Here is a 12,500-nt window from a genome sequence, read left to right on the forward strand (position 1 = left end):
ATGCCAGTGGATCTGTCGCCTGGTGTGGAGTGATGGCCAGTTGACTTGGGAATACAGGTCACAGTGATGAGTGTTGAAAGGGGCACCGGTGACAAAGCGGCATGGCAGTGTGTTAGATGACGTCCAGTTTATTGAGAAGGTTTTTGGGGGCAATCCTCTAAATGAGGTCGCCATAGTCCAGAATGGGTAGATTTTGTGGATGGGTCATTTTAACCAAGGTGTGTTTTGCAGAGTGGGTGAAGGATGCTTTATTGCGGTACAGGAAACCAATTCCTGTTCTGACTTTGGAGAGCAGGGTATTGATGTGAGTTTGAAAGGAGAGTGACCAGTCGAGCCAGATACCTAGATATTTGTATGTGTTAACAAATTCTAGTTCTGACTCATCCAGTGAGGTGATTGTTGGGGACAGGTGGCTTGGGGTAGGGTCTGGTTGAAGACCTTTATTTATTTTATTTGTTTAATATTTAGTAGAAGGTGGAGGTTGGAGAAGGCATATTGGATGCTGTTGAAGCTGTGTTGCAGGAAGGTCAGGGCAGTGTTCAGAGAGGGGCCGGATGTGTACAGAATGGTGTCGTCAGCAATACAGATGAGTTGCCAGCAGCGCAATGTTATTTATGACATTTTTTAATAGGGTTGGGCCAAGAATGGAGCCCTGAGGGACACCCATGGACAGGGACAGGTGGGTCAGACAGCAAGCCCTCAACTCTCACAGACTGTACACTGCCAGAGAAGTAGCTGCTGAACCATGCTAGACATTCCTCTGCAAATTCCACGACCTTAAGTCTGTCCAGCAGGATGCCGTGGTCCACGGAGTCAAAAGCCTTTGACAGGTCAATAAATACAGCTACACAATAATGTTAGGTGTCAATGGCGCATATGATGTCATGCAGACGCACACCCGTAGCCCGTAGCCAGTTCTAAAGCCAGATTGCATAGTGCTGAGAATACTGTAGGACTCCAGGTGGTGGGTGAGCTGATTGTTGACAGTTTCTCGAAGACTTTGGAGAGGCAGGGCAGAATGAATATGGGCCTATAACAGTTTAAGTCTAAGTCTAGGCGCATGGGTGTGTGTGTGTGTGTGTGTGTGTGTGTGTGTGTGTGTCTCACCTTGTCCAGTTCACTGGAGAGCTTCTTGTTCTCCTCTGTCAGAATCACCCTCTCCCTCTCGAACTTCTGTTTGTACTCCGTCTCAAACTCCTCTCGTTCGTTTTGGCTGCACCGCATAAACACACACACACACACACACGCACACACACACACACACACACACACACACACACACACACACACACACACACACACACACACACACACACACACACACACACACACACACACACACACACACACACACACACACCACATCCGTCACTTACAGTACTGAACCTGTCATTCAGACCCAATGCATATAAAATCCTCCAAATTAGGTGTTTAAAACAAAGACCAGACATACATGTGCTACTCAGTTCAAATCACACCAGTGCAGTTGAAGTCTGCTACCACCAATGATGTATATTCTATTAATATATATATATATAGATATATAGATATATAGATCGATAGATAGATAGATAGATATATATATATATATATATATATATATAGATACAGAGATATACATATAGAGATATATATAAAGATATAGATATAGATATATAAAGATAGATATAGATGGGTATAGACTAGCTGACCACCCAGCAGGGTGAGGTAGAGTAGCCAGGAGAATGGGGATTCTCGGCTAGAGGGTGTAAAAACAACGTCTGAAATCTGTCACACTCCGACGTTAGTCCCATCTCAGATTTCACTCCGACAACATGGGCACCTGGGCAACATGGGCACGTCTACCAGGTTAACTGAGTTAGATCTGGGGGGTTCTAGAAGGCTCTAAGGGCTATGGGTCAGGAGCTCGTTCACCACCAGTGGTGACTAACTACTACTGTTTCTATCATGCCATGTCTTTTGCACTATGCCACTATTGGCACTATCTGGTCAGACGCCAAACTACATTTGCTTGTCTCAGTACTCTGTGCAATGACAATAAAGTCGCATCTAATCTAATCTAATCTATCATCCAGTCACTGGTGTATAGCAGTGAGGAGAAGGGGGGGTGAGGGATGTTCGAACAGTGATTACCTCATGTAACCATCGCTGAAAAGAAGAGAAAGATGATATGATCATGCACTGAGATGGATATGTGTGTAGACACAAACATGAAAAGAGAGACAGAACGTTACACACACACACACACATATGCGCGCACGCAGACACACACACACACACACACACATACGCACATACGCATACGCACACGCACGCGCACACACACCTCTCCCTGCGGGTCTTCTCCAGCTTGTCTTTGAGGACCAGGATCTCCTTCTGCAGGGTGAGCTGCTGGCCCTCTGCGTCGCGGAGCTCCTTGCGGAGGCCCTTGAGCTCGCTGGCGTGCGTGGCCTCCCTCCGGCTCAGCTCCTCCTCGTAGAACACCGTCTTCTTCTCCAGGTCGCCGCGCAGCTTCCCCACCTCCTGGCTCTGGTCCGACCCCACCACCGAGGAAGACGGGCCCACCTGCTTCTGTCGAGGAGAGACACACACGGGCCAGGGGGACAGAGGAGGGAGGAGGGAAGAGGGGAGAGGGTGGAGTGTTTGTGGTGAGCCGCTTTGGAATGAAGGCGTCTGCTAAACGCCAACAAATGTAAATGTAAGTGAGCCACACACAGACACACACACACACACACACACACACACACACACACACAGACACACACACACACACACACACACACACACACACACACACACACACACACACAGACACACACACAGACAGACACACACACACACACACAGACACACACACACACACAGACAGACAGGGGAGTGTACAATGGGAGTGAGGGTGGACGGGTTTGTGTTTGTACACCTGTGAAGAAAAATAAGTGTGTGTGTGTGTGTGTGTGTGCTTATGAGAGAGAGACAGAGAGAGAAAGAGAGGACGAGGAGGAGGAAGAGAAAGAAGAGTGTTTCTGTATCTATGACTTCTCTATGATAGATAAGAGGTGCGTGTGTGTGCGTGTGTGTGTGTGTGTGTGTGTGTGTGTGTGTGTGTGTGTGTCTGTGTGTGTGTGTGTGTGTGTGTGTGTGTGTGTGCGTGTGTTACCTTCATTCCATCCAGCTCCTCCTCCAGCTGTCTGCTGTACTGCTCGTTGCGTTCCCGCAGCTTCCTCTCCTTCTGGGCCTCGGCCGACATCTCCTCTGACTGGGCCTCCATCTGAGGGAGCATCACACCATCACACACCACCTTAATACTGCTATACACACCATCACACACCACCTTAATACTGCTATACACACCATCACACACCACCTTAATACTGCTATACACACCATCACACACCACCTTAATACTGCTATACACACCATCACACACCACCTTAATACTGCTATACACACCATCACACACCACCTTAATACTGCTATACACACCATCACACACCACCTTAATACTGCTATACACACCATCACACACCACCTTAATACTGCTATACACACCATCACACACCACCTTAATACTGCTATACACACCATCACACACCACCTTAATACTGCTATACACACCATCACACACCACCTTAATACTGCTATACACACCATCACACACCACCTTAATACTGCTATACACACCATCACACACCACCTTAATACTGCTATACACACCATCACACACCACCAGACTCAGTGTTTCCTCTATATGCATTTATTCGTGGCGGGCCGCCACGAATGAACTTCCTCCGCCACTAATTGATTCAGACAGTCCACTTTGATTCAGGCTGCGCAGAAAGGCAGCGAGTTATTATGACCGGAGAACAGAAAAAAAGCAGATTGAAGCTAGATTTAGGCCGCTTCCAGACCTACATTTCATTACGATTTAGGGCGTAGTTAGTTACAATATGTTACAATGTTGCAATTAACCTTGTCGTTTGTGTTCGCACTGCAATCGAGACTGAATCGATCTCAACAGGCGCGCGGCGCGCGGCGACACGCTTTCAAAACAGTTTTGTGATTGGTCCGAATTTAGCGGAACATTTGGATTTCTCTCTTCGCCTGTCGCCGGTCCCTTTAATCCCGTAAACGTATCCTAATCGAAAATGCAACATCATCAGCGACGACTGTGGGTTATTGCATTTACTGCTGTTCTCTGGTTCATGTTCTTATACCAGTGCTCAGTATAGAGTATTTTAAATGAACATTCGTAATGTATGTCTCTGATGTTCATGGTCAATTAAATCAGCCTATTTTGTGAAACAAATAATGTTCCCGCTAATGGGTTAACCGAGCATTCTCGCACCTAACGTGCAAGCACCTAGCTCCGAACTATTCATAGCAATATGCGCGGGGCAAAAATAATCTATTGCCTCTAAAATCACCACGAACAGAACGGCGGAGGTATGGGTAAGCAGGGCTCATGTTGGTGTCCTCAAAGATAAGAGTTGGCTTTCTTTAACTCAACTGATAGCATTACCTTGCTGTTGTTGTTTACCGAATGCTCCATCTGACTGTCACACTGTGATTTTACTTGTGTAAACAGTTAATGAGTAACGTTAGCCGGTTTTGTGCGTGTACTCTCATGTAGGCCTACTTCGTATTAATGAGCTGATGATCTTTCATTGTGTGTGTGTGTGTGTGTGTGTGTGTGTGTGTGTGTGTATGTATGTATGTATGTATGTATGTATGTATGTATGTATGTGACTGTCAGTCACAAGTTTATATTCTACAGATGTTGTTCAGTGCTGTATGCGCGTTCCAGGTTTCATGTGTACTCTACTCTTGTGTACTTCATATTCGATGAGCTGATGATCTTTCTGTGTGTGCGTGTGTAATGCGCGTTCCGCATGTTCCGCTGCAGCTGTAGGATATATTGGTATTTGATCACCTTCTATATAAAATCACCTGCTCGGCTTTAATGACTTAACCGCTATTTAAAAAAAAAAAAATGTTGCCACCCTCTAGTTTTTGGTGAAATTACGTCTTTGTTTTGAGCGCCAGTGCACGTTTTATGCGAAAACTGAGCGCTCCACCACTAATGTGAAAAATCCTGGAGGAAACACTGAGACTTAATACTGCTATACACACCATCAGGGACGTATAGCCAATACTATACACTATTGGCAATGTTACACAAACAAACACACACACACGCACACACACACTTATATCAACACACACATAGACGGCAATTAAGAGGCAATGTGGGATTCAGTTTTTTTGATAACCAGCTGAGGGACAGGGCTGGAGAAAAGACGGAGCTATGGATTGAAGGAATGACCTTCCATGACCTTCCCCGAGATCTGAATTATAGTTTTAACCATGTTTAAAATGACATTGTTTACAAACAATGGCTCTAAAACAAGGTTACATTTTGGGTTAAGATGGGGTAATGAAGACAGTTGAATTAAGCTCAAGTGAAGTAAGCTATTCACAAGTAATCCACAAAAAAATGGCTGTACCAATCCCAGATTGCCCCTTTAATGAAAATATCAACTACTCAACATCATCACATACACACACACACACACACACACACACACACACACACACACACACACACACACACACACGCATCTATCAAAAACACGTGTCTACTCTACCTCCTTCTTGGCCCTCTCGGCCTTGCGCACCTCCAGCCGTAGAGCCTCTACCTTCTGGGCCAGCCCCTCCATCTCCTCCTCCTTGTCCCGGAGCTGGCGGCCCAGACGCTGCTTGGCTGACCTCAGGTCCGTCAGACGCTCGTTGAGCTCCGAGAACTCCTGCATGGCCAGCTTCCTCTGGCTGTGGGCCTCCTTCAGCTCCTTGGACTGGGCCTTCATCCTCTCGCTGGCCTCCATCAGGTCCTACAGAAGAGGGAGGGAGGGGGAGGGAGGGGGAGGGAGGTGGAGGGCCTGGTGTGTGAGATACGCACGGATAGTGTGTAGTCACATTTACATTTTACATTTTTGCCATTTAGCAGAGTCCTTATTCCAAAGCGACTTACAATCAATACATTTTACTAAGCAAGTGAATCATCAATTCACCAGTTGCAGCAGGAAGAGTAATCTAGCTCAGGCCCGGGGCCATTGGCAGTCTCCGTGATAAAACAGAGAAACAGTACAAGGTGGGCAGTAGTCTTAGGAGACACAGTATAGGGGAAAAGCGGGTGTCTCAGGAGACGCAGTGCTGGGGGTAGTAGATGTCTCAGGAGGAGCAGTTAAGGTGTAACCTGAAGAGGTGGGTCTTCAGTCTCCAACGGAAGATGGGTAGTGACTGCAGTTCTGACAGCCGTAGGAAGCTCATTCCACCAGCGGGGAACCAGTGTAGTGAAGAGACGTGATCGGGCAGTGCGACTGCCGTGTTGGCGTAGAGGTGGTGGGGCCAGTCGGCCAGCAGAGGTGGAGGAGCGGAGTGAACAGGCTGAAGTTTTGGGGGTGACCATTGCTTGCAGGTAGGCAGGGGCTGTCCCTTTAGCTGCCTGGTAGGCAAGCTCCAGGGTCTTGAATCTGATGCGAGCTGCTATCGGGAGCCAGTGCAGGGTGCGAAGGAGAGGGGTGACATGAGAAAATTAGGGGAGGTTAAACACCAGACGGGCAGCAGCGTTCTGGATGAGCTGCAGAGGTCTGATGGCGGTGGCGGGGAGCCCAGCCAGGAGTGTGTTGTAGTAATCAAGGAGAGAGATGACCAGTGCTGGGTCAAGAGTTGCGCTGCTTCACTGGTGAGGAATAGTCGTATCCTTCTGATGTTGTAAAGGAAGAATCTGCAGGAGTGAGCCGTTGCTGCAATGTTCTCCGCACAGGATAGGCGGTTGTCCAGGATCACTCCAAGGTTCTTGGCTGTCAGGGAGGGGGTTACAGTAGAGTTCTCCACTGTGATGGAGAAGTCTTGGAGAGAGCAGACTTTCCCAGGGATGAAGAGTAGCTCAGTATTGTTAAGGTTGAGCTTGAGATGGTGGGCTGACATCCATGTAGAGATGTCAGCGAGACATGCAGAGACACGAGTTGCCACATGTAGGTCAGAGGGGGGAGAAGGACAGGAAGAGTTGAGGGTCATCTGCGAAGCTGTGGTAGGAGAACCCATGTGAGGAGATTACCGAGCCAAGAGACTTGGTATAGAGGGAGAACAGTAGGGGGCCTAGGACAGAGCCCTGGGCAGAGACCTAGAGACACACACACGCAGGCACGCACGCACACACACACTATTCCTATGTGTTAGACTATCAATAGCCAGGTATTTCAATCCACCAAAAGTATGACACATACACACACCCGTCAGGCTGCCTGCCTGCACGCACACACATGCATGCGCACACACACACACACACACACACACACACACACATACACACATACAACAATAACAACACACATACCTTGTGCATGTCATCCCTCTCCAGTGTAAGGCCCTTCATCTGTTTCTCCAGGGACCTGATGTGTTTGGATGTGTCCTCCAGGTCTCTGCGTGCTGTAGAGGCTTGTTCCAGCTGGTCAGAGTCTACAATAGATGTTTGTTTACATATCATAGCTGTTAGCTTTGGCTGCGACGTCTTCCAAGTCATTAGGTGTTCCAATACTTTGTGCCATTGTGAACCACAAATTCCCAGTATGGTTTCCCCTCATATTATTCACACATCGAAAATCTAGGACGAGCTCAGTTGTATTTTTATCTTGTTTTTAGTTGCGCAGTTGTGCATGTAAAATGAATGCTGTCCTGCTAAATCCAGTAAATGCTATATGGCTGGGTGGATTAGCTGGTAGAGCATTGCACTAACAACGCTTAGGCTGTAGGTTTGATTCCTTCTGGGACCATATATACTAGAAAATGTATGCACTCACTGCAATGTAAGTCGCTTTGGATAAATATATATTTGGCATATATACTGTATGGACAAAAGTATTGGGACACCCGAACATCACACCTATATGTGCTTGTGTTGAACTTCTCATTCCAAAACCATGGGCATTAATATGGAGTTGGACCCACCTTTACTGCTACAACAGCTTCCACACTTCTTGGAAGACTTTCTACTAGATTTTAGAATATGGTTGCGGGAATTTGCTCCAATTCAGCCACAAGAGCATTAATGAGGTCGAGCACTGATGTTGGGCGAGAAGGACTGGCTCGCAGTCGGCATTCCAATTCATCCCAAAGGTGTTCGATGGGGTTGAGGTCAGAGCGCTGTGTGCAGGCCAGTCAAGTTCTCCCAGACCAAACCCGGCAAACCATGTCATTATGGACCTCACTGTGTGTATGGGGGCATTGTCATGCTGAAACTGGAAAGGGCCTTCCTCAAACTGTTGCCACAAAGTTGGAAGCATACAATTCTCTGGAATCGCATTGTATGCTGTAGCATTAAGATTTCCCTTCACCGGAACTAAGGGGCCTAGCCCAAACCATGAAAACAGCCCCAGACGATAATTGTGTCCACATACAAACGGTTTCTACTGTACAGTGTTATGGTGTGTATGAAGTGAATACTGACCTGCGATCTGTGTCTTGAGGATGTCTATCTCACTCTTCAGACCCCTGATCTCCACCTCCTTGTTGGAGCTGACGGGTGGAGGTCCGTCTCCTGACGCGTGCTGCAGAGCCTGCACGGTCTGAGTAGACTCTGGAACACACAGAGGAAAGAGGGAGTGAGGGACTGTGTGTGTGTGTGTGTGTGTGTGTGTGTGTGTGTGTGTGTGTGTGTGTGTGTGTGTGTGTGTCTGTGCAAAAGAGAGAGGCGAAAAGCAAAAGGACAGTATGAAAATAAACATGTTGTGTATCATTCACTAGCATGTGAGGGTGTGTTATTGAGTGAGTGAGAGAGATGGAGCGTGTGAGGGAGTGTTTATACACCAGACTTGGAGAGGAGCGGTGAAAAGGTGGACAGCATGAACATAAATATTTTGTCACCACCAGCAACTGGTGGACTGTCTCAGAATTGATGTGGTGTGTGTGTGTGTGTGTGTGAGAGAGAGAGAGAGAGAGAGAGAGAGAGAGAGAGAGAGAGAGAGATAGATAGAGAGAGAGAGAGAGAGAGAGAGAGAGAGAGAGAGATAAAAAGGTATGATAGTGTCTTAACATCAGATGGAGAAAAATTGGACAGCATAAAGATGAACATCCTCATCCACAGTGTGTGTGTGTATGTGTGTGTGTGTGTACGTTTGTGCGCTCCACACCTTGCAGTTTGCGGCTGAGCTCCACCTTCTCCTGCTCCAGGCGTCGTAGCCTCCTCTCATAGGCCTCTGTGGCCAGGCTGTCCTCCAGGCCGCGCTGCACACACACGTCCATCTGGCCCGGCGCTGACCCAGACCCTGCAACCTCCCGCAGGCAGCCCCGGTCTGACAGGGTGCTGGAGGGAGGGAGGGAGGTAAAGGAGAGTTACAGAGATTGAGAGGGGGGAAGGGGAGGGAGGGAGGGAGGTAAAGGACAATTACAGAGAGGGAGAGGGAAGCGGGGGGAGGGGGAGGGAGGAAAGTAAAGGAGTTACAGAGAGGGAGGGGGAGAGGGAAAGAGAGAGAGGAGAATGGAACGAAACCACTATTAGCACTCAAACACCTTGGGAAAGATAAGAAAACTATTTCCTCAGCTAACAATGAGGCTAGACAATCTGATCTCTCTGACTGATTGAAACTGGGTGCTTTTAACAACAACAACTTGTTGAAGTTTACGTGAGCTGTCAGAGGAGACAGAGGAGACAGAGACGCACGTCCACTCACCATTTACTGGTGTATGTGAAGCCCACGAAGGGCAGGTGGTGTCCAGAGAAGGCTGTGTGAGAGGGGGGGGGCATCGTCTCCTGAAACACACACACACACATACACACGCACACACACACACACACACACACACACACACACAGTCAGAAAACACTCTAAAGAGACAGAGAATGTGAAAGAGAGAGAGAGAGAGAGGGAAAGAGAGAGAGAGAGAGAGAGAGAGAGAGAGAGAGAGAGAGAGGGAAAGAGAGAGAGAGAGAGAGAGAGAGGAAGAAACAGAGAGAGAGATAGATAGAGACAGATAGAGAGAGATAGAGAGAGAGAGAGAGGAAGGGACAGATAGAGAGAGAGAGTTCAGACTTACTGAGTTCTTGAGGCAGTCATCATCCACATCAAAGTTGGAGGTGTCTGTGGGACTGCTGACCTCAGGGATGTAGGGGGCCTCGCAGTTACGGATGTTGTCCCAGTCGATGCCTGTGCAGAAAGACGTCGATATGACAATCAGCATAACTGAACGATCATATTACGCTGCCTACAATGAGGACTCGGAAAGTCTTGTCAATAACCATATAACAGTCCAACCTGTAATTGTCACTTTATTTTATTGTTGTTGTTTGTGATGTGAGCTGCTATAACCCCTCTGGGGTCAATAAAGTCTATAATAATAAATATCTATCTAATTGCTGTAACATTGCTGGATGGGACAAGCAAAAAGAAAGCTATCCCAGCCAGCACAGTACAGTACAGTACAAACTTAATTCTTCCTCCTCTAGCATTTTGACTGCCAATAGCCTCTGGCCCAGGCATAGATGAGTTTTTCTTGCGATGACGGATGGATAGACGATTCACTTACTTAGACAAATGTATTTGGTCTAAGTTGCTTTGGATCATAGAGGCGTCTGCTAAATGCCAAAAAGTACGGGTGGGTCCTCTGTACTGTGTAAAAGCCCTGACACATTCCAGCCTGGTCCTGTAAGGCAGATGGACCCGTACCAGAGAAGAAGGGGTGTTGTTTGAAGTCCTCGATGCCGTTCTGTCCCAGGCGGTGCTCCCGGCTGCAGATGAGCCGGCGGATCAGGTCCTTGGCGTCCTCTGACACGTCGGTCATCTGCAGGGGGAACTGGAAACGCTCCTGTGGGGGGGAGAGGGAGGGTGTGTGTGTGTGAATGTGTTGGGGAGGAGGGTTGATGTGTGTGTGTGTGTGTGTGTGTGTGTGTGTGTGTGTGTGTGTGTGTGTGTGCGGGAACGTGCGTGCGTGTGTGTGTGTGTGTGTGTGTGTGTGTGTGTGTGTGTGTGTGTGTGTGTGTGTGTGTGTGATGGGAGGAGGGTTGTAAAGGGTAGCATGTTAGAGCAGAGCGCTCAGGGGGTCATATCATGGATGGAGCTAATTACATACACAGACCTAAACTAGTACAACACTACAGTGCATACTCTAGTTGTAGCCTACTGCTAACACTCAGACCCCCAACGGGAGACACTCACACTTGAACCTAACTCCTCCTGGCGGTTGAAGGGAACCAAGGAAGGAAGGAAGGAAGGAGGGAGGGAAGGAAAAGGAGGTAGAGAAAAAGGAAGAGTTGAAAAGGGTAGAGAACAGTCCTAGTACATAGTCAAACTTGTGCCTGAGGCCAACGGTAAATATCGACACTAGAAACGTAACAACAAAATTAATCAACCAGGCTTAGAGTGTTAGTTCAGGGATGGCTGGGTGGAGGTAGAAATCGGAGGACGGGCTCAGTGCAATGCATGGGATGGAGTTAGGAATGGTATCAAACACTACTAGGAATGGTATCAAACACACAGAAATTAGGGCTGTTACGATTCGTCGACGTCGTCGACGTAATCGACTACGTCAATACGTTTTTTTTTTTTTGTTTTTTTTTTCTAGCACCAGGGGAGCCCCCCCTCCCAAATTTCGTTGTTTGGTACCTGTACTATATCAATGACAATAAAGACCATTCATTCATTCATTCATTCATTCATTAAAAATGGCTGCGACCAGTGCAAACATGGAGGCAGAGCCGGCAGCTAAGACTTCGCCCACGATCGTCCAAAGTATGGGAGTACTTTACAAAAAAAGAAAACAATGTGGTGGTCTGTAAACTGTGCAAAAATGAAATGGCCTATCACAGCAGTACGTCTGCAATGAACGAGCACCTCAAGCGAAAGCATCCTGGAGCTCTTTGTGAAGACAGCCGCAAGATAGCACCACCGTAAGTCACCGTTGTATTTCTGTTCACTTTTCCGGCCGTGTATGAGTGAAAAATGGATAGCTACTAGCTAATGTTACACAAGCAATGTAGCTCACCACAGTTTGTATGTCTTGTCTTCTAGTGTTAGTAACGTTAGCTATGTAGCTGGCTAGCTACAGTAGCCTATTGTCATTGTGGTGCTCGCACCTACGTTATCTAGCTCGTAGCTCGCATGCTACATTAGCATCAATTTAGCTAATCATAACATAGCAGCGAGAGTAACGTTAGCTAGCTATGTAGCTACTAGCTAGCTATGTGTTGTGGTGATGGACAGACTTCTAAATGGCCATGTTGGCATTCAAGTTGGCTAAACATAGCAGTGAGGTGGAGGGGGCCTACACATGATAAGAAACGTTTTTTTTGTGTGTGTGTTTTTTCGAACAGTAAAAAAAATTATCGTTAGACTTATCGATAAATTACTCGTTAGACTAATCGAAAAAATAATCGCTAGATTAATCGTTAGAAAAATAGTCGTTTGGGACAGCCCTAGATTGATGCAATTCCTCATTCCATCCCGTGC

General features: G+C 47.3%; 1 protein-coding gene across 1 annotated transcript in view; it reads right to left on the reverse strand.

Moving 5' to 3' along the window:
• Positions 1 to 12,500, reverse strand: part of cdc42bpab (CDC42 binding protein kinase alpha (DMPK-like) b) — a gene marked incomplete at both ends in the record, with an annotated part of 72,512 nt that overhangs the window by 21,075 nt on the left and 38,937 nt on the right. The window contains 10 exons of the mRNA XM_080548993.1: positions 1,108 to 1,213; positions 2,327 to 2,571; positions 3,158 to 3,268; positions 5,646 to 5,888; positions 7,397 to 7,518; positions 8,507 to 8,635; positions 9,189 to 9,361; positions 9,729 to 9,808; positions 10,093 to 10,202; positions 10,722 to 10,860. Of these exons, the coding sequence (XP_080405119.1) occupies positions 1,108 to 1,213; positions 2,327 to 2,571; positions 3,158 to 3,268; positions 5,646 to 5,888; positions 7,397 to 7,518; positions 8,507 to 8,635; positions 9,189 to 9,361; positions 9,729 to 9,808; positions 10,093 to 10,202; positions 10,722 to 10,860 (1,458 nt within the window). The remainder of the gene's footprint in view (positions 1 to 1,107; positions 1,214 to 2,326; positions 2,572 to 3,157; positions 3,269 to 5,645; positions 5,889 to 7,396; positions 7,519 to 8,506; positions 8,636 to 9,188; positions 9,362 to 9,728; positions 9,809 to 10,092; positions 10,203 to 10,721; positions 10,861 to 12,500) is intronic.

Source organism: Nansenia antarctica (assembly GCF_963989245.1).
Source record: "Nansenia antarctica genome assembly, chromosome: 1".
In the NCBI taxonomy this organism is placed as follows: domain Eukaryota; kingdom Metazoa; phylum Chordata; class Actinopteri; order Argentiniformes; family Microstomatidae; genus Nansenia; species Nansenia antarctica.